General features: G+C 67.2%; 1 protein-coding gene across 1 annotated transcript in view; it reads right to left on the reverse strand.

Annotated features, from left to right (window-relative positions):
- Positions 1–618: 618 nt before the first annotated feature.
- Positions 619–19308, reverse strand: part of INTS1 (integrator complex subunit 1) — a 30721-nt gene continuing 12031 nt past the window's right edge. The window contains exons 18-47 of the mRNA XM_040634664.1: positions 16827–17024; positions 16440–16569; positions 15988–16167; positions 15700–15849; positions 15159–15338; positions 14969–15073; positions 13709–13876; positions 13521–13632; positions 12329–12490; positions 11856–12002; positions 11402–11500; positions 11048–11172; positions 10049–10303; positions 9417–9576; positions 8982–9122; positions 8447–8618; positions 8246–8369; positions 7423–7553; positions 6890–6977; positions 6566–6792; positions 6332–6455; positions 5047–5180; positions 4461–4653; positions 3776–3903; positions 3396–3508; positions 2817–2930; positions 1751–1821; positions 1343–1434; positions 1110–1219; positions 619–963 (exon numbers count right to left, since the gene is read on the reverse strand). Of these exons, the coding sequence (XP_040490598.1) occupies positions 848–963; positions 1110–1219; positions 1343–1434; positions 1751–1821; positions 2817–2930; positions 3396–3508; positions 3776–3903; positions 4461–4653; positions 5047–5180; positions 6332–6455; positions 6566–6792; positions 6890–6977; positions 7423–7553; positions 8246–8369; positions 8447–8618; positions 8982–9122; positions 9417–9576; positions 10049–10303; positions 11048–11172; positions 11402–11500; positions 11856–12002; positions 12329–12490; positions 13521–13632; positions 13709–13876; positions 14969–15073; positions 15159–15338; positions 15700–15849; positions 15988–16167; positions 16440–16569; positions 16827–17024 (4249 nt within the window). The 3' untranslated portion in view covers positions 619–847. The remainder of the gene's footprint in view (positions 964–1109; positions 1220–1342; positions 1435–1750; positions 1822–2816; positions 2931–3395; positions 3509–3775; positions 3904–4460; positions 4654–5046; positions 5181–6331; positions 6456–6565; positions 6793–6889; positions 6978–7422; positions 7554–8245; positions 8370–8446; positions 8619–8981; positions 9123–9416; positions 9577–10048; positions 10304–11047; positions 11173–11401; positions 11501–11855; positions 12003–12328; positions 12491–13520; positions 13633–13708; positions 13877–14968; positions 15074–15158; positions 15339–15699; positions 15850–15987; positions 16168–16439; positions 16570–16826; positions 17025–19308) is intronic.

The raw sequence follows: 19308 nt of genomic DNA on the forward strand, positions 1-19308 counted from the left end.
CAGGAGCAGGAGCAGGAGCAGGAGCAGGAGCAGGAGCAGGAGCAGGAGCAGGCAGGGGACCTGCAGGGGGTGGGGGGCACAGCAGGGAGCCGGTAGGAGGCTAAGGTGGGGCGACATCGGTGCTGCTGGCAGCAGGGGTGGGGGCGCTCCCCCATCCCACCCCAAATAAGTGAGATGCTAGCGCGCAGGGGTCTGGGGCCTCATGGGAGGGGCCCCTGATGCCCCCACATCAAATTCTCAGGCAGGGACCCCCAACCAGCACCGGCAGCTTCACTGGGGGACACTTGCGCCCCCACACTCCTTCAGGGGTGCCCCCACCCTCTCGTGGATGGGATTGTCCTGGGCCCTCGGCCAGTGCTGGGGGGTGGTTCAGTTGGCTTCTGCGCGGATGCCTGCCCAGCCAAGGGTCCGGGGCCTGTGGCCCCTTTAGGGGTGGTACGGGAGTTGAGTCCATGGGAGCCCTGAAAGCTGCTCCACGGGTGCTGCCCAGCAAGCCCCGCCCGATCTGGGTGCCCAGGGGCTGAGGGGGGTGGGCCTGGCCAGCAGATGGGCTCCCCCTCCCGGGCCCGGCTCAACCCCCAGGCGGCTCGAGGGAGGTGAACACCAGGCAGCCAGCACTTGGGGAATTCAGCACATTTCATTTCAAACCAGCCCCCGGCCGTGGCTCGCTGGGACATCGGCGTCTGCTCCCGTCACCGTGCGGAGGCAGGGAGCCACCGGCCATGGGCTCTGGGTGCTGTCCTGCCAGGCCCTGCGGTGGCTCAGCGCCCTCCCCGCCCCAGAGGAGACCAGCAGGCGAGCAGCGGAGGGACGCAGGGCCGGTGTGTGGTCAGGCTGCCACACCGGCTCACATCACCGCCTCCATGTGCAGGATCCTCAGGGCCTCGGAGATCTGGACGCTGGTGTCCATCTGCCCGTACATGCCCACCAGGAAGGCCCGGTGCAGCAACACGGCCGCGTGCTCTGTGGGAGACAGGACAGGACCCGTCGGGATCCCGACGAGCACGCAGCTCTCGGAAGCAGGGCTCTGCGGCCGCCAAGAGCCAGGCCGCGCAGGGCGAGGGTGTCCAGGGGCTCTAGGCGCCCTGCGCGGGACCGGCCGGGCTCACCTTGGCAGAGGAGGGTGTACTCGGGCAGGTTCCTGAGGGCCGTCTGCACCACCTCGAAGTCCCGGCTGCCCAGGCAGCACATGAACGTGGGCAAGAAGTCCGCTGCAAAGCTGAGAAGGCGTGCGCTCAGGCGGGGGCTGAGCGCGCCCTGGAGCACCACGGCCAGCCCCTGAGCCGGCGGGGCGGGGCCGGGCCAGGGCCGGGGCGCAAGGCAGCGGGGATGCTGGGCTCACCTGGGGTTGTTCTGGATGGAGCGCAGGGCCAGGCCGAAGGCCAGATTGCGGCATGGCTCCTCGGCAGAGCTCATCAGCCGCTGCAGGTTGGTCTGTGGGGGTGGGGGTGTTACCGGGGCTCCCCTCCTGTCAGGAGCTCAGCCCCTCAGCCCCCAGGCCTCCCAACAGCAACCGCAGAGTCGGCAGGGGACCCCGCTCCCCACGCCCCCTCCCCCCACCATGGCCTCAGGGCCCGGGGCAGGCAGCAGTGGCGGTTCGCAGGCTCCAGCCCAGAGCAGGGGTGGGCTCCCGGCTCGACTGTGAGCAACCGGCGCAGGGCCGGGTTCAGACGCGTGGCGCCCCGTCCCCCGGCACGGCACGCCTTCTACCAGAAGGCTGACGGGCTCCCCTGGCCCCCAGCTTGCTCACCGAGAAAAAGCCCAGGATCTCAGGTCTCCGCCGAGACATCTCGTCTATGTCGCTCAGAACTTCCAGCACATCTGAGATGGGCAGAGAGGCGCGTGAGGGCCACGTCACAGCTGCTGGACTCAAGGCCGGACCCGTGTCCCCAAGCAGCCCAGAGGCAGGAGGGGTCAAGCCCCAGGGCCAGAGCCTGCGCTGCGGCAGGGCCCCCAGGCCGCACTGGCCCTCACCCCGCCTGCCAGCCAGGGGCAAAGCAGGGCTCCACAGGGACCCCGGGCCAGTCCCCAGTCCAGCCTCTGCACAGACTCCAGAGGGACCCCCGGTGCGGCCCGTCAAAACGCCGCTGCCAGTGCCTTTGGAACTGTCCATGCCACCTGAGTGCTGGGTGAGCCCAAGAGCCCCAGCATGGCAGGACGACAGGCACCAAGAGCTGTGCTGGCTTCCCAGTCCCACAAGGCCAGTGATCCCAAACTGTAGGTGCTGGTTGACCAGGAGACTTTCAGAAAAGCAGGCTCGCCCAGACCCTTGTCCGGCAGGTCTGAGGTGGCCAGTGAACTACACTGGAACCACCCTGCCCAGCTGCCTGTCCCTGGCCGCCTGGAGCCACTCCTCCCGCCATGCGGCCCCCCGCTCCCGGTGCTCCTCTCTGCAGAGGGATGCTGACCCCCCGACGCACGCCCACTTCGGGGAGCTGCCAGCACCACGGTGCGCCCAATAGCCCAAGTTCATGCAGTGGCCCTGCCCTCTGTTCTCATGCACACTGCTGGCCCACCCCTTACCAGCCCGTGGTCAGGCCTCCCTTCCGCAGGTGCCCCTCGGCCCTGGGGGTCCCTGATCTCCCGCTGTCTGCAGCCTGCTCCCCAGTGAGACTGTCAGCAGAGCAGCCCGTCCCCGCTTGGAGCCCCTGCGTCTTCCCCTAAGGCCCTCTCTGACCCCCCCCCACCGTGAGGAGACAGCCCCGCTCCTCCCACAGCCTGCCAGGGACCCTGCTGTCTTCTGGAGGGCTACCACAGGAGCCCACCGCCCACCATGGGGCCAACCTGGCCTGCGGGAGCCAGGCTCCCAAACTCACCCTCAACAGTCTGACCGCGGGAAAGCCTCTTCATGTAGGGGGCCATTTCTGCTGCCGTCAGGGGGGTGAACAGGGAGACGCTGACCAGGGGCAGGGAGCCAGTGGAGCTCTCCTCTAGAAGCCAGGAAGTCTGGCTGTCAGGCTGGAGACAGAGACAGCCCACCCGGGAGCAACGCCCGCCCAGGGCCTGCGGGGAGGTCCACCCGAGGGGAGCAGCCTGCCAGCGCTCAACGCCCAGGCTCCACAGCCTGCCTGTAAGCAAGGGCCGTCCCTGCCAAGCGGCCCCCGCAATCCCACGACTCTGGAAGACGTGGCCACTTGCCCCAGGCCCGAGCACAATGCCCGGGACACAGTGGGTGCTCCATGAATGTGCAGGAACCGTGAGCCCGCTGAGACTTGCCCGGGAGACAGTGCTTTTCTCCCCTGAGCCTCTCACCTGCCGCACGAAGCGTGACCTCACGGCAAGAGCAGCGCCCAGCCCAGCTATGGCCGGGGTACACCACAGGGACACCACGATGGTCCCAAGAGCTGCCAGGCCTGTAGCCCCTTCCCGGCAGAACCTGCGCAGGCCCCACTCACCCTCGCCCTCCTCGTCCAGGCCCCGGTCAGCTCTGCCATCTCTGCTGGGAAGGCTCAGCCCTGCAAGGAGGGACTTGAGCATCACCAGGTCACTGCTGTCGAAGGACAGGTCGCTGGGGAGAGCACAGGTTCTCCGTGAGGAAGACGCCACAGACGGGTGGCAGGTGGGCGTGGGAGGCCAGAGCTCCGGAAAGCGGGTTCAGAACAGTGCGGCACAGACGCGGCCCCGCGGCCCGAGCCCCCACCACCCTGGGATCCGCCACTGCAGCCCCCCGGCCCCAGGAGCCCCTGACCCGAGCACTGACGCGCCCCCCTGCAGCCCTGCAGCTGGACCCTTGCCAGACGGAGCCTGTGTAGGCCGGACATGCGCACACACTCACTGTAGTGCATCCGCGTGTTTCTGCAGGAAGGACACGGCCGCTGGGGCGTTGCAGGTCACGTACTTGTGGGTGAAGTGCACAAACTTGTGGATGAAAGGCGCCAGGTGGCGGGAAGACTTCCTGTAGCTCTGCAAAGCGGAAGCCCTGCGTTCACAGCCGAGCGCTCCCGCCCCGCCTGTCCCGCTTGCCCAGGAGGCCTCAGGACGGACCCGTGGACACTCGCACTGCCGTCTGCTGGCCACTGGGCCCTATATCAGAATCAGCCCTGCCGTTGGTGAGCCGGTGGGGCCGCCAGGCAGGTGTCTGGCTGGAGCACGACAGAGAAGGCAGTGCTGAGCCTGACCGCGGCTCCCAGCCGGCTCCCTGAACAACACACTTTCCCCGGGCACACGATGAGCGGGGAGCCGGTCCCCAGGGCGGGCAGCAGAAGCCACCGGACAGGCAGGCTGGCCCAGCCCTTGATGCAGGCGCCCGTGAAGCTGAGGAGCCCATGTCCCGCATCTGCCCTCACCCGACAGCCTCAGGCAGGAAGGTCAGGCCAGGCCAGAGCCGGGGGAGCAGACGAGGGTGGAGAGTGGCGGGGGCCGCAGGAGGGGACAGTCGGCAGAGGAGGGACAGGGACACTCAGGCCTGGGGAGTGTCCCCCAGTGCCCAGGCAGCGCCTGAAAGGCGGAGACAGACGCACCAGCAGCAGGCGGACGAAAGAGCGCAGACAGTCCCACAGCGCCCCCTGGTGCTCATTCTGGAACACCTGTGGCTGCAGCAGCTCCAGGACCCCCAGCACGTGCAGGAAGAAGGTCAGGTGGTTCTGCTGGCGGAACTCCTGGAAGTTGAGGTGGGTGCGGCCGTGAAGGAGCGCTGCGATCATGGGCAGGTGCCTGGGGACAACAAAGACCACTCCATGGTCCGCTCTCCCAGAAATCCAGCACCCTGGCCCGACCCCACAGGAAACCCACACTCGGGGACACAAGAGGCAGACAGGCACACCCCAGCTTCCCCACACGGCCTGGGGCTTGCGGACGTGTCCACGTGGCCACCCCGTACCTCCCGCCCGGTTCCAGGTCTGACCAACCCTCCAGGGCTCTCCCTGGGCCCGGCTCTGCCTCAGTCAGGAGGAAGCCCACGGCCGTAACTGTGCCACAAGGGCTGTCACTGCCCTGCGTTCCGCAGATCCCTCTCTTCAATGAGCACCGGAGTGCAGGCAGGACGTGAAGAGCCACCAGAGGGCCTGCCGGGGTTGGGGTGGGTAGGATACCTTGGGGCACCCATACCTGAGCAGCAGGATGGGGTGGGCCACAGCCAGCTTCCGGCAGGCCATGTTCGCGTCGGCCACTCTGTTCTCCGATGACCGGGAGTCGCTGGTGTCGGCAAGGAGGGTGATGAAGCGGTGGATGAGGCCGTCCAGCTGAGGGGATGGGGGCGGTGAGGGCCAGGGGCTGCCCGTAGCCCTGGCGTCTCATGTGCCACCCCACACGGGACCCAAGGCCACAGCGGAAGGGCCCACAACAGGCTCACTGGGGGCGCGGCATCCCAGGTTCCCCGAAGACCTGGCCTGACCACATGGTGACCAGAGAAAGCTGTCCCCACCCAGCCCCCAGGCCCTGTGGCTTCTGGGTGCACATCGAACACGCTGAAGCCAAAGCTACCAGACCACTGCACGCACGGTACTCAGAGTGAGGCCCTACCCCAGATAAGCACTCCCACTGAACGCCGGGCCACGACGTTGCTCCACGTGTGAAATCAACATGCTGCACGAAGCATGACCTCAACTGTGCAGGTTTTTACGTGTCTGGTTTTTACGATGGACGTAGAAAAACCAGAAGGAAACACGGTCATAAAAAAAAGAACTTCCCTGCATTGTACTGAAAAGGTGGCAGATGTTACTCTAGGCCAAACCACGGAGGTGGGTGCGGAAGGCCCGTCAGACTCGCGCACCCTCCGTATCCGCCCCAAAGCCGTGAGGGCCGATGCCACGCGGACCTGCGCACGAGCGCATGGCTGTGCAGCGTGACAGCCCCAGGCCCAGCGCCAGGGCAAGGGAAGCAAGCCGGTTTGGCCGCATGGCGCGACACCCCGCGGCACAACCGGGTCTCGGGACCACACTGAGCAGAAGATGGCCAGGGAAGAGCGCGTGCCGCGACCCCCAAGACAGAAGGCTCCAGAAGCGCCGACTCCAGGCTGGTCGCTGGGAGGGGCTGACGACCATGAGGGACGCGCCCCTCGGGGCACACAGCCGCCACGGGCAGCAGGCTGTGGGTCTGCAGCGCCTCATAGAGGAGAAACGGGGGTGCGGGTGGACGGCCCCTCTGCTCCGCTCCACAGCCCGAGGGCTGCTGGACAGAGAAGATGGCCTCCGGGCCCTCCAAGAGGGGCGCCAGGCGAGGGGGGCGAGGCGGCCGCCCGGACGCGCCAGCACCACTGTGTGTCCTTTTCCGTTCCTCAACCTGAGGAGCTGCGTGTCTCCACGACTGGGCTTGGGTTCCGCGCCCGCAGTAAAGAACGGAGGGGGTCCCGGGCACCCCGCGTCGGCTGCCCCACCCCTCCCCTGCCGCTCACCTTGCAGGTGCTGCTGCCGGTGGCGCCTCCGCTGTGCAGCAGGGCCTCGGGCACGGGCACCCGCAGCTCCGGCCACTGCAGGTAGAGCTGCACCAGCAGGTCCCGGCAGCGCCTGCCCAGCACGCTGCAAGACAGGGGCCGGGCTGCTGGGTGGGCGGGGCTCCCACGGGCGGCAGTCGGGGCTCCCACGGGCGGTAGTCGGGGCCCCGCGGGCAAGGGGGCGGGCGCCCTCACCTGTCGCCCCACTGCTGGATGCAGCCCGTCAGGTGTGCCGTCACCTTCCTGACGCTCTCGTCGTGTCCGCGGCAGCAGCTGAGCAGCAAGGGCAGCCGGGCCTGGAGGAGGCTGCAGGCGGCGGCATCCCCGTCCTGGCTCCTGGCCTCTGCCTCCGCCAGGATCAGCTCCACCAGGCCGATGAGCTCTGCTGCCTGGACCCGCAGCACCAGCTCCTCCCGCCGTTTCTGCAACCGGCACTGCCAGTCAGTGCCAGGACTGGCCGGCTCACGCCCGCCTCACCCCCGCCTCATCCCGCCGGCCGCGGGGCGTCCCAACACCTGCCTGAGGGGTGCGCTGGTCCCTGCCCTGCCAGATCCGTGGAATGTGGATGCAGGCCCACAGGAAGTCGAGAGAGGCCGAAGGGTCAAACCTGCACGGACACGGGAGCTCAGCCTCAGTTTCCAGGAGGGACAGGAGACCAAAGGGTAGGACGAGCCGCAGTGACGGGAGGTTTAGGCCACAAACACCACTTCCCACTCAGCTCTCGAGGTGCAGGCCCTGGTCAGCTGCCGGAGGCCGTGGGCCACCCCGTCCCACCTGACCCTCCGCGCCTCACACCAGCAGAGCTAACACCGGCCCTGCCCTCCCTCTGGGCCTGCTGGCCACACAGGGGGGCACTGGACTCCCCTGCAGACGGTGTGGACAGCAGCCACAGACACCATCTGAGGAATGGACCGTCTGCCCTCCGTATCCCTACGGTGGTGATGCCCAATGCAGGAACCCGTTCCAGGGCTGGGCCACATGCCCAGACGGCCCCTCGATGCTGCCGCCATGGCGCCTGGCCTGCGGAGAGGGGTGTGGGGAAGGGTGCTCACCTCTGCTCCCGGTTCTTGCCCAGCAGGACGCGGATACACTGATGCAATGTGGACCAGCTGGACTGGTGAGTGAGCAGGGCCAGCAGGTAGGGTCGGAAAGATGGCACCTGGGGGCCAGGATGACCTTTGCCCTGGGGAGGAAGCACACCAGGGATGGCCCCTGCGGGGCTGACTGGCCATCTGGCCTCGAGCCACTGGAAAGCAGAGGGAGAGGGCCGTTTCCAGAAAGACCCAGAGCTTCTGCCTGGGAGGCAGCCCTGGCAGCCCGTGGACCATGTGGGGCCCAGCCGGAGCACGCTGCAGATGCAGCGTGTGCTGACCCAAACCAGCTCCTCAGACGGCGAGTGCACGTGAACACAGATGACAAACCCAAGTCCCCAGCTCCTGTTCCCAGAACTCCCGGGGTCTTGTCCAAAGGCCGCCGGCCACGGGAGCCCCCTGGGAGACTCGGGGACACAGGAGGGAGATTCGGGGTCTCGGAGACGCCCAGTCCCTCCCCACAGGGCCCTACAGGGCCCTCGGGGGACCCATCCAGGTGAGGCGCCACGCTCCGCCCTCCACGGTGCCTCCCGTCCCTGCAGGAGGCCCTGGGACACAAAGTGTTGGTCCCCCTCCTCCTCGCCTGCCCTTGCAACCAGATCCCACCATTGCAGCGACTGGTCACCGGGGACAGGGCACCTGTCCAGGCCAGTTAGAGTCAGGTCCAGGCTTCTGCTGGAACCAACAGAAAGAGACTGTCCACGCAGGGGCTGCCATGGAGCCCAGCACCCACCACGCCCAGGTTAGCGCCGGCCATCGGTCCTCGGTGCGGAGCACAGCCCACCTTGCCCCGGGAGAACAGCAGCCTCTGCTGCGGGTCAGGACAGCTGCTGATCACCTCGGGGTCCAGCATCTCCAGCCAGTCGACAAGGAGCCCCGAGCAGGGTCCCAGCTGCACGGCCTCCAGGCTGAAGGGAGAGCGGGGAGGGCTCAGAAACGGCCAGCCAGGGCTGCTCACGGACTGGCCGCGGCCCTGCCAGCTCACCTGCAGCTGTCAGCCTCCGGCTCCCCCGGGGCCGGGGGCTCCTTCTCCTGCAGCAGCAGGGAGCTCACCACCGCGACGGGCCGCAAGGTCGGGGACGTGGGGGCGGTGGCAAAGAGTGCAGCCAGCAGCTCCTCCAGGTGCGGTGACCCCACCTCAATCAGACCCCGGAGGACTGCGGAGAAACAGAAAGCGTGTTCCGTGTGCCTCCAGCTTGGGGACAGACAGGCCCCAGATCACCTGACTCCAGGACAGAAGGCCCCTGGGGCCCCCAAGGCCAACAATGCCCCTGCGAGCCCAGTCCAGGGCAGCCAGCGGTGAGCAGTGGCTCTTGGTCTGAGTCTGTCACTGGGGCTGAGCTCCCCACAAGCACAAAATCCCAACAGCTGAGCCCAGGCCAGGGCTACTTGCTGGGGGTGAGGCCTTCCAGGCAGCCTGCCACTCCTCTCCGCAGGCCCCATTTTGGGGGCACCTAGGAGAAGGACCTCTGCACCATGCAGCCAAGCTGGGGTCCTCACAGTTCCCGGGCCCAACATACCTTTGCCGACAAGCTCGGGCTCCACGCCACACTTCTCCCCTGACTTGAGGGTGGTGACCACAGCGCGGACAGTGGAGTTGACCATCTCCAAGTCCCCTCGGAACGCCAGGGCCTCGGCTAGGCGCAGGAGCCCACTCCGCACTGCAGGGACGCGTGTGTGACCCAGGGTGCAGGCCTCTGTCCCCGTTCCTGTGGCCTGCCCTGTCCCGGGAGCCCCCAGGCCTCTCATGCACTTCCTGCCAAGGATCCTACTTTGCTCCCCAAAGCCCTAGCTTTCCAACCCTCGGCCATGTCCACACTGATGCCCGTCTGGGGCCCACAGCGCCCAAGGGCTGACACCCCTGTACTGACGAGGCTATCGCTCCCTCCCTGCTGCTCCTGGGGGAGTGGCAGCAAGCCCGAGGCCCCGCTTCCCAGGAGGCGGCCTGCCCTCACCGTCGCTGATCCTGTGGCATGCCGAGTACTGGGCAGCGAACAGCTTGAGCTGGGCCTGCAGGGGCCCCCCCTCCCCAGCGGGGCCGTCCAGCCACTGGAGCGTCTGCATGAGCACTTTGAGGAAGAGTGACGAGAAGCCTGTGTCCTGGGGCACGCAGCGCTGTGGGGATGACCCGCGGCTCAGCCCTGGCACCGGGGCCATCACACTGCCCAGGTGCGCCAGGGCCCCAGATCCTTTTGAACCCTACGGCTGGCAGGGTGTCCTACTGTTTGTGACCCACCTTCCTGCAGCTCAGAAAGAAAGAAGAGACCCCCCACGTACCCGCACAGGCACAAATCCGGCACGTTCACACGTTCACACAGCCGGAGAAGCACATGCGGCAAAGTTACGAACTCCGGGTGCACACAGACGGGGAGCCATCCCCGGGGCCTCCTTCTGTTTGCTGGAAAGCTTCCGTGCACAAAGGTGGGGGCCCCACACCCAGGTCCATAGGAGCCTGTTCCACACCAAGGCCCACAGAGGGACAGAGCTAGGACGCTTCCCCGGGCAGAGCCAGGGATGGCTGTGGCTAGACGCCAGGCCTGCGTGCAGGCCCCCCGCGGACCCCGGGCTCTGCTGCGCGCACACCCACCTGGTACTGGCAGAGCTGGCGCATCAGCGGGCAGGCGAGGAAGTGGCTCCGGTGCATGGACATCACCAGGGCCCCGCTGTGCGGGGAGTTGAGCAGGGTGGCGATGGCCTGCAGGAGGCGCACCGTGACACCCGTCACCTCGGGGCTCCCCTGACGGACGCGGGCCAGCTCCTGGCCCAAGGCCTGTTGTAGCGCGAGGGCGGCAGGGCGGGCACTGGAGCTCTGCCACCGCGGGCCTGGGCTCAGTGGGAAGATCTGGAGCAGAGCAAAGGGCAGCATCAGGAGGACACGCCTGGCAGAGGGGGGGCCGCGGCGCCTTCGCTCGCGCCACGACTGTTCACGCGCAGTTGGCCAGATCGTGCCAGGGTGCCTCTGGCAGCTCCCCATCCCTGGCAGGTGCCCTAAGGAGGCGCAGGGTGGGTCCCCAGGACTCCAGACAGGGACCTACATGGGAAGCCCCACTCGGGGTGAGACTGCAGCAGCCAATGTCGCCGTGTGAGGAGGTGAGCACAGAGGACGCCGGGCCGCGGCGGCCGGGGAGCGAGCACTCATACGACCGCTCTAAACGCACAGCGGTGACAGCTGCACAACTGCGGACAGGCTGAAGGTCGGGACCGTACACTCTAGCAGGCACAGCGGACGGCACGTGAACAACGCACACGTCAGCAGAGCCAGTCAGCCCTCAGGACTCCGCTCGCGGCCGAGGACCTGTGCCAACTGGGCCAGTCCCGCAGAGACCTGGCGCCTCCAGGCACTGCCCTTGACGCGGAACACAGCCGACAGCCCAGCTGCAGGGGCACGGTCACCAGCCGCCGGTGCGGAGGGGCACACCGAGGCGAGCGGGAGGTAAGCAGCTTGTCAAGGGTCGCCCAGCTCCGGCCCGGGCACTTGGCTCCAGAGCACCCCCTCCATGCAGGTGTGGAGTTCTGGGGTGAAGCCTCTCCCCGTCTCTGGGGCCCCCACTTCTGGAGAGACTGTCCCAGGCAGCAGTGGCCGTACCTGCAGGAGCATGCTGGCCAGGTCGTCCTCGGGGGCAAGCACCCGCACCTGGGTCACAGCCCGGGTCCGGCCCTGGCCCGAAGGCTGCTCCGGGCTGCTTTTGGGTTTGGGCGCCTCTGTGCTGTCTGCAGAGAAAGGGGAAGAGGCTTCAGGTGATGACTCTTCCTGGCGGGCTTCCAGCAGGGGATGGCCCCCCCAAGCAGGTCAGCCTCACTCAGGCCTGCTGAGGCCCACGAGGAGCAGGGCCTTCACACAGGAAGCTGGGTACTGGCCGGTGACAAGCATGTGCCCTGGGTCTGGGGAGGCCCCACGCTGTGGTGTGCTGAGCTGGGAGGCAGGGGGACAGGCCGGTACCTCGCCGTGGGGGCAGGGAGGCCGTGAGCAGGGAATGGAAGGTCTGGCCTCCGGACGCTCCTCTCTCGTGCTGAACTTCAACCAGGTGAGCCATGTAATCTGCAAGCCAGCAGCCGGCGGTTAGACACCTGAGCTGCGAAGGAGCGAGGGCCTCCCCATCCGCACAGAAATCTGTGCTGGGAACACAGCCCCTGCCGCCCGAACACCCCAGCACAGGCCTTCACAAGCTAAGCTGCAGGATCTCTGAGCAAAGAACCGGGTCGCCCTGAGCACACTGCTGCAGCTCGTCTGTCCTCAAACACCAGAGCACATACGGACGCCGGGGGCGTGCTGGGACAGGGCAGCCCGGCCTCTCCTGAGCGTTCCAGGCTTGACGTCCTGCCGGGAGAGCCCTCCCTAAGTGCCCTCTGCCCCAGACCATCCCTGTTGCTCGTGCTGGGTCCCTGACTCTTACTCTTGTCCATGATGTTCTGCTCCAGGGTCTGGGGGTCATGGGCCACCGCCTGGTCCAGGTACTGGAGGAGTTTGCTCATACTGGACACGGGGATGCCGAAAGACTGCACGAAGAGCAGCAGCTGCTGGGGTTCCAGGTCCTGCAGGGCTGAGGGTGACGCTCGCTCAGTGATCAGCCACCCCTTACTCAGCGCCCCTGCACCCCAGGGACTCTTCCCTGCCCCAGCAGGCTCACAGCTCGCAGCTCGGCTCACAGCAGCTGCCCAGCCCACTCCCTGAGGCCACACGCAAGCCTGTGGCTCCTTCCCTCTCGCCCCAGAGCCCAGCACAGCACCGGGCACAGTGAGAACCCCACGAGCACCTGCTGGATAACGGACGCCTTGGAGCCCACAGGCTGCCGAGCTGTCCTCTCCCACGTGCGACGGTGGGAGTGCCCAGCGCACTCGGGCGGTGTGAGGCCGGCCCACCCCTTACCGGCGTCCACCAGGCGAGGGACCTCCGAGCGGATCATGCGCAGCTTCAGCCAGTCGGGCAGCAGCAGCGCCTCCTCGGACGTGTCCACCAGGAAGGCCGTGGGCAGAGGCTGCTTCTCTGGGAACCAGATATCCAGCAGAGCCTGGAACTCGCCGTCGCCAGCTTCGGGAGAGACGGCGTGGTAAGCAGCACGGCTCAACGAGGCCATCCCGACCTACGCGGTGAGGAGCCCCCAGCCCTCGAGGGACTGAAGGCCAAGGCTGGAAGAGCCACATCTTGCCGTGTAAGGGGAACGGAGGCTTCGCGGGAACAGGAGAGGTAACCTGTGAGCCGCACCTGCTCCTGTATCTCACCCCACGATCCCAGCTGAGGGCACGCCGCTCCCCAGAAGCTGGCCAGTCTGCCTCGGGGGGCTGGGACACGGTTGGCACTGTCCCCGGGCTCTCGGGCTCAGCTCAACCAGCTCCCTTCCTGCTCCCAGGCTCCAGGGACTCCCCAAGCTGACACGAAGCCAGCCTCCCCTCGTTACCCAGGGCTCATGAGCTCCTGTCCCCGAGGGGGTGCATGCTCTTCACCTGCCCAGCAGAGCCCCCGGCATCGATCCCAGCAAGGGGCCCTATCCCTGCCCTCCCTCCCTCCCTCCCGGACGCGAGTATGTGGCAGACCAGTCCACGGCAGCCAGCCAGGAAGGCACCGTGGGAAGGCTGCCAGGCCAAAGAGGGCGCAGCCAGCCAGAGGGACACAGCCCCCGGTCGGTGAGGGGAGGGCCCAGAGGAGCCGGAGCTCACAGCTCAGCAGGCAGCCCCGTGTCTATGCTTCGGCCTCCAGAGACCAAGAGCTCCACCGGCTGAGCTGGGAGCGCCCGGAGAAGCAGACCTGGCAAGGCAGCGCCTCCCGATGCCACTCCGCTACGGGCCAGGGCGGCAAGGAGGTGCTGGAGCTCACAGGCTGGTCAACCTGAGCAGCTGCACAGCTCCGCGACCTCTCCCGCCACACGCTCCCTGACACAGGTAGGGAAGGGATCCCGCCACCACCCTATGGCGACCTGCCCGAAGCCGCGGCAGGCGCAGGCGTTCTTCCTGCTCTGTGCGCCCCCGCCCCCCAGCGGGGCTGGAGCTCACGTGGCATGAAGACAGCGGCCTGTGGGCATGGACCCCGGGAGCTGCCCCTCACGCACCCGCAGGGCACTCACCACGGGGTGGCCCCAGGGTCAGGAGGATGACCATGGCGTGGACCACCAGGATGTGCATGGTGGCCGTCTCCCCACTGGTCCAGCGAAGGAAGACCTGGTCCTGGGACTCCGACTGGGGAGGAAGGAGAGGGTGGCTGGGCCGTGCAGGGGCGCCGGGAGCCCGCCCAGGGAGCGCCCGCCAGCCTTACCCAGCTGTACACCTCGTCCCCCTCCTTGCTCTTGCGCATGCGCCTCACGTAGCGCGAGAAGATGGAGAGCAGGGCGACGAGCACGGCGTCCGACTCCGCGCTGCAGGAGCGCTTTGAGAACAGGTGGGACATGATGGTGGAGCGCTCCACGACCAGCCGGGCCACGTCCTGCGGGCAGCGAGCGTGGCCGTCAGAGGGCCTCCCCGCCGGCCCCGCCGTCTCTGTCTCCACGCCAGGCTGACAGCCAGGGGCGGCCCACCATGAGGCCGCATCACGTGAGCTCACAACGCCACCACCAGGGTCACCGCGCCCCGGCAGCACGTGGTGGGTACGCTGACAACGGAGGGAGGGGCCCTTGTACACGCACAGCACGCAGACCACCAGGCAGGCTGCGAATGGCAAGGCGAGAAGTGACAGACACCCTAAAGGCGAGGGACACCCACCTGGCCCCGACCCTGACACGGCTGTCACAACCTGCCCTGCTCGCAGAGGGGAGCACGTGCTGGTGAGGACGGCACGCGGACCCCTGCCCACGAGCAGCAGGAGCACAGCCTTCTCAAGACCCAGAGAAAAGCCAACAGCCAGACGGTACGAACTTGAAATCCGCGGCAACGGTGCTGAGCACGGGGGCCAGGAGCCGTCACCAGGCTGGAGCCAGAGTGGACTCGGGGGCGAGGCGTCAAGGCCTAGGCTGCTCTTCCCACCCAGCCCCTCAGCAAGGAACCCACACTCGGAAAGAACCCCACCTCCAGGGACCTCTAACTGCCTGTATCCATTCATCCCACAAAGCCCGGGGTCCACAGGAGCGGTGAGGTCCGAGCCAGACTAAGCAGACGCGACAGCAGGGTCACAAGAAAGCTGGCCAGGAGAGCAGGGGAGGGGGAAACGGGCAGTGCCCTGGGCCCCACCGCCCCCCCTATAGGAAGAGCCACGTGGAGACCTGCCAGAAGACACTGGGGTTGGCCCGGCTCCCTCTTCCCCGCCCCGAGCCAGGGCACCTGGGGATGGCCACACCCCACCTCACAGCCCAGGCACCGTCATCCTGGCAGCAAAGCCAGCGACAAAGCCAGCCAGGCCTTGGTGACCCCAACGGCTATGCCAGCACCAAGCATGCCTGGACCCTCGCAACCTTGACGCTGACTCTGGGCAGAAGATCACGCGAAGCTAGCGGGCGCATGCAGCCCTGGCCCCCAGCCCGGAAGGCTGTCCCGCCGGCCCCAGTCACCTCCACGAGGGCCCAGGGCTGTCCCCACCCCTCACCAGCGCCAGGTCACTGTGCTGGCTCTGCTCCTCCACGGGCGTGTGCTGGGACAGATAGACCAGGTAGGCGCTGACGGTCTGTGGGTCGGTCTCCATGTGGATGGCCTGGGGACGGAGGGTCGTGAGAGCTCCACCCGCAGGCCAGAGCCTGCGAGCCGGCCGTGCCCCCGGCAGCGCCCCGCACCCCCACCTGCTGCAGGGCCAGGGCGGTGGTGGGCCTGACGCTGTCGAACAGAGGCAGCCGGGGCAGGTCCCGCAGCAGCCACTGGTAGCCCCGCAGCGCCTCCGGGTCCCCGGGGTCCTCCTCCATCGGGGGCTCCTTCTCGTCCCCGTCCCGCACGCTGCCCTCCGACAGCACCAGGGACAGGCCCTGCAGGCAGACATTCCCGGTGCCACATCTCAGCTCGAGCCCACACGTGGGTCTCGGGGGACGGGCACGTTCTCTCAAAGCCCCGGGCAGATGGGGCTGCCCGGCTAACGAGGACGCCGCGTCCTGTCACAAATCCTTGAGCTGACACGACAAAGAAGCAGCTTGAGCCGGTGTCCCCAGAAAGTTGCCCGGCACCTCAGAAGACCGAGCAACACCGGTTACGAGGTCGCGGAGTCCCTCTCGGGGTCTGGCTCGCCCGGACCGCAGCCCGCCGCCCCTTCAGTGCACAGAACGAGCTTGCGTGACGTACGAGAGAGAGCCGTGCCGGGGAGCGGGGCTGCGGGGGACAAATGGGCCTCACCTTCATGGCCAGCACCCTGGAGGCCACCTGGGAGGAGCCGAGGCGCCGCAGGAAGTAGTCCAGCACCTCGCACGTGGTCTGCTCGTCAGCCTTGGGGCCCAGCAGCAGGTCCTGCAGGCGGCCCAGCAGCTGCCGCTGCTTCTGCTGCCTCTGCAGGGGCGAGGGAGACCCCGGTGGGCCTGCGGGGCCACGGGCGGACACCGCACCCCGGTGGGCCTTGGGTGGGAGGGTGGCGAGGGCAGACACGGCACTCCCAGGGGCCCGGGGAGGAGCTGCGAGGGCGCCAACCTGCCGCTTCTTGGCCTTCTGCTCTTTGCTCTCGCCCTCCTCCTCCTCCTCCCCAGACGTGGCGTCGTCGGCCGCGTCATGCAGCAGGAACTCACACAGGCACTGCACGGGCAGCACGTCTAAGGAGCCCTCGCTCGACTGCACCAGGTCGGCCAGCCAGGGCATGGACTGCGAAGAGGCCTGGGCCGGGTGACGTGGACGTTCAGTCCCTCCCAGCGTGAACCCACCGCGTCCCCTGCTGTGACCCGTCTGCCTGCCACCCCACGTTCCCGTGACAACAGGGCACAGCTACCGCTAGCGTGCCGACAGTTACCTACAGCCAAGGAGCCCGTCCTCAGCGGCCTGTGTCCCGGGGTGCCCTCGTCTGGCTACAGTCTCACTTAATGCCAGAGGCTGCGGGTGCCTCTGCCAGCCCTCGCCCCCCACACCCCCCGGAGCCACTGGGAACTCGCCTGCCTCTGGATAATGTTGAGGAGAAAATCCGGGCTTCGGCTCCGGCACAGCAGGTGCCCGAGACGCAGGGACTGGTTAAGGCCTTTCACTTGGTCCAGGATGTGGGGGGGAGGCCTCCGAGGGGGTCCTCTGAAGGTCCCAGAGGACATGAACATGTTAGGAAGCCACGTGTGCGCAGAGTCCCCGAGCAACGGCAGCAGGTGAGGCAGGGGGACTGCCTGTGTCCCGCCTGAGGCAGCCGCCCACAAAGCCCTGGCGGTCCCAGCCCAGCGGTCCCTCTGCCTCCCCAGTGGCTGAGTGCACTTACTCCATGGAGAGTCCCAGCCCCGCCCCCCACCCCACCACTGCCCGTTCCGGCTTGGCCCCAGGTTACGGGCACGACATACTGGGGGTCCAGGCTGGTGAGCTGCGACAGGAGAAGGCTGCTGCTCTCAGTGATGGTCTGTTTGGTGGAGGCTGCTGCCAGATGCCCCTCGAACGCCAGGATCTCCTGCTTCTCCCGCTGGGAGGTCTGCAGCTCCCGATTTATCATCTCCGTCCGGGTCTCCTCGTCCGTCAGGGTGCACGGTGGGTATGAGTAGTTGCTGGGGACCGAGCAGGAGGAACGTGCTTCCGTGCCCATCTGCAGCTTGCGGCCCCAGAGAGCCGTGCACAGGGTCAAGGAGGGTCACAACTCATGCCCTGCACACAGCCTCAGCCGCCAAGCGCACTGGAGAGGCTGGGTGGGCCGTCAGCCGTGCCGCCCCAGGTCAGGGGCAAGCCGCTCTCTCTCCATGAGACCGCGTACTAGCCACCTCCAGAATCAGGCACGATGTGCATCAGGATGCTGGACACGCGCTCACCCAGCCATCCCTGGGCCACAACCCCTTCCAGGGTCCCAGCCCACAGGGCACCGCAGGCAGACCAGCTGCTCCCAGACCACATCCCTCCGCCGAGCGACCCGCTATCACGGGTTCTGAGATTGAACCCGCCCCGTGATGGTCCCTCGTGTCAGACCCGTCCTTCAGGCACCAACACCTGCCCACTGCATCAGCCACGGGTCCAACGGGAGCAGCTGTGGCTCCAGCTCTGGGCCACACACACCTGGTCCCTCCCGCCCCAGCCTCCCCCACACGCGTGTGCACACACACGTCCAGTTCCTGGCCACAACGGCCTCACACACATGCAGCCAGTTCCCACGTGCTAAATCCATACATGCCCATGTGTGCACGTGCCAAGGCCTCAGGCCCCACTGCATCTCAACCACAGCCTTCTGCGTGGTCACCCTCGCTGTCCCTCTTGGGAGTGTGCTGGCAGAGGGACCCAGCTTCCACTCCGATGACCGGCAGGGAGCGCGTCACGTGCACACCGGCCGCCGGCTTGGCTCCTCACACACACAGTCGCGGCGGACAGCAGGGCGCAGCCTCCCAGCCCTGGCGTTCAGCACCTGTGCCCCATCAGGTAGCACGGCGCCCCCCGCCCCCCCCGTGTAGACCCCAGGCAGTGTTCACCTTTGCACCCGGTCCTCCCAGTGCCTCGTCTCCATGCAGCTCCATCCAGTCATACCCCCGCTCGAGTGCCACCAGCCGGCCACTGACCTGCCCCCGTGACCCCACCTCGATCCCACTCCGTCCTCACCCACAAGAGGAGAGAGCACTAATGCGCAGCAGACCCGGGCTGGACTGGGCTGCGTCTTCTCTCGCTTCGAGAAAGCGAACCGGCAGAGGAGACGCTTCGGGGCGAGTCGGGGCTCCGGTCTGCTCTGCTTCCCAGCGTCCGCGGACGGGGCCTGCCCTCGGGGCCCGCCCAGCAGACCGCGTGCCGACTTACTTGGTCATCACCATCTCCATGAGCATCTTCAGCGTGGGGTACTCCTCCCAGGCGGCCAGGCCTAGGAGCAAGGGCACGGCAGGTGGTGGCCAGGACACAGCACTCCCGCCACACCCGGGGTCCCGCCCCCACCTGGTCCCCGGCCAGGCTCCACCCTGAGTCCCAATAAGCAAGATGCCCCGACAGGACGTAAGAGCAGCACCCGGCACGACGACCGCAAACTGGCCGGGGGAGGCTCACCGATGTTCTCAGGGTTGAACGCCGCGACCACCAGCAGGAGGGGCCATGCCTTCCAGTAGAGGGTCGAGATGGCCAGGTTCGGAGGCTGGTACCTGAAACGCAAGGACACCCTGGCATGGTTCGGCCTCGGTGGTGCGAGGCAGTGACGGGAATCGGTGCTGACCAGGCTGGAACGGCCCGGAGATGATCTGGTGACTGACCAGCGAGGCAACTACTTCAAAGATCGAAATGTCAACACCTGTCCCTGCACAACCCCCGATCTGGTCGTCTAGCAACACCGGCGTCTCCACGTCTCCAGGAAGGGCACTGTGGGCATCATTGTGCTGCCCAGAGCCCAGCACTGGGCCTCACCGTCCAGGTCCCCGTGCCGGCTAAGCCCCGGCGTCCCGTCCACAAAGTGGGAGCAAGGGCCGTCACGACGTGAAACCTCAGTGCTCCTTCTGAGTCATAGTCTCTCCCTCAGAGGGCCCGAAACAGCCCTCTATCCAGCGCACGAACTGTAACGTTGCCACGTGACTTAAAAATCACATTTATGGTGCACTTAGGATTAAACTGCAGTTCTTTCAGGTAACAGAATGTTCCAGAGGGTGAGACAGAACGCTGCTGTTGCAAAGAACAAAGGAGACCCGAGAAGTCGACTTGGAGAGAGGAGCAAACGGGCTGCCACGTGAGGAGAGCAGGTCGGGAAGCAGAGCACGTGCTAGCAACCCACGAAGGCAACCAGCAAGTGAGTCCTGGGCCACACACACAGCATCGGAACCGCGGAGCAGAGCCGAGGGCCCCCAGCAAGTTGCACGCGCACGGTCAGCAGACGGCGCC

Source organism: Ursus maritimus, unplaced genomic scaffold (genome assembly GCF_017311325.1).
Source record: "Ursus maritimus isolate PB19 unplaced genomic scaffold, ASM1731132v1 scaffold_2, whole genome shotgun sequence".
Taxonomy (NCBI): Eukaryota; Metazoa; Chordata; class Mammalia; order Carnivora; family Ursidae; genus Ursus; species Ursus maritimus.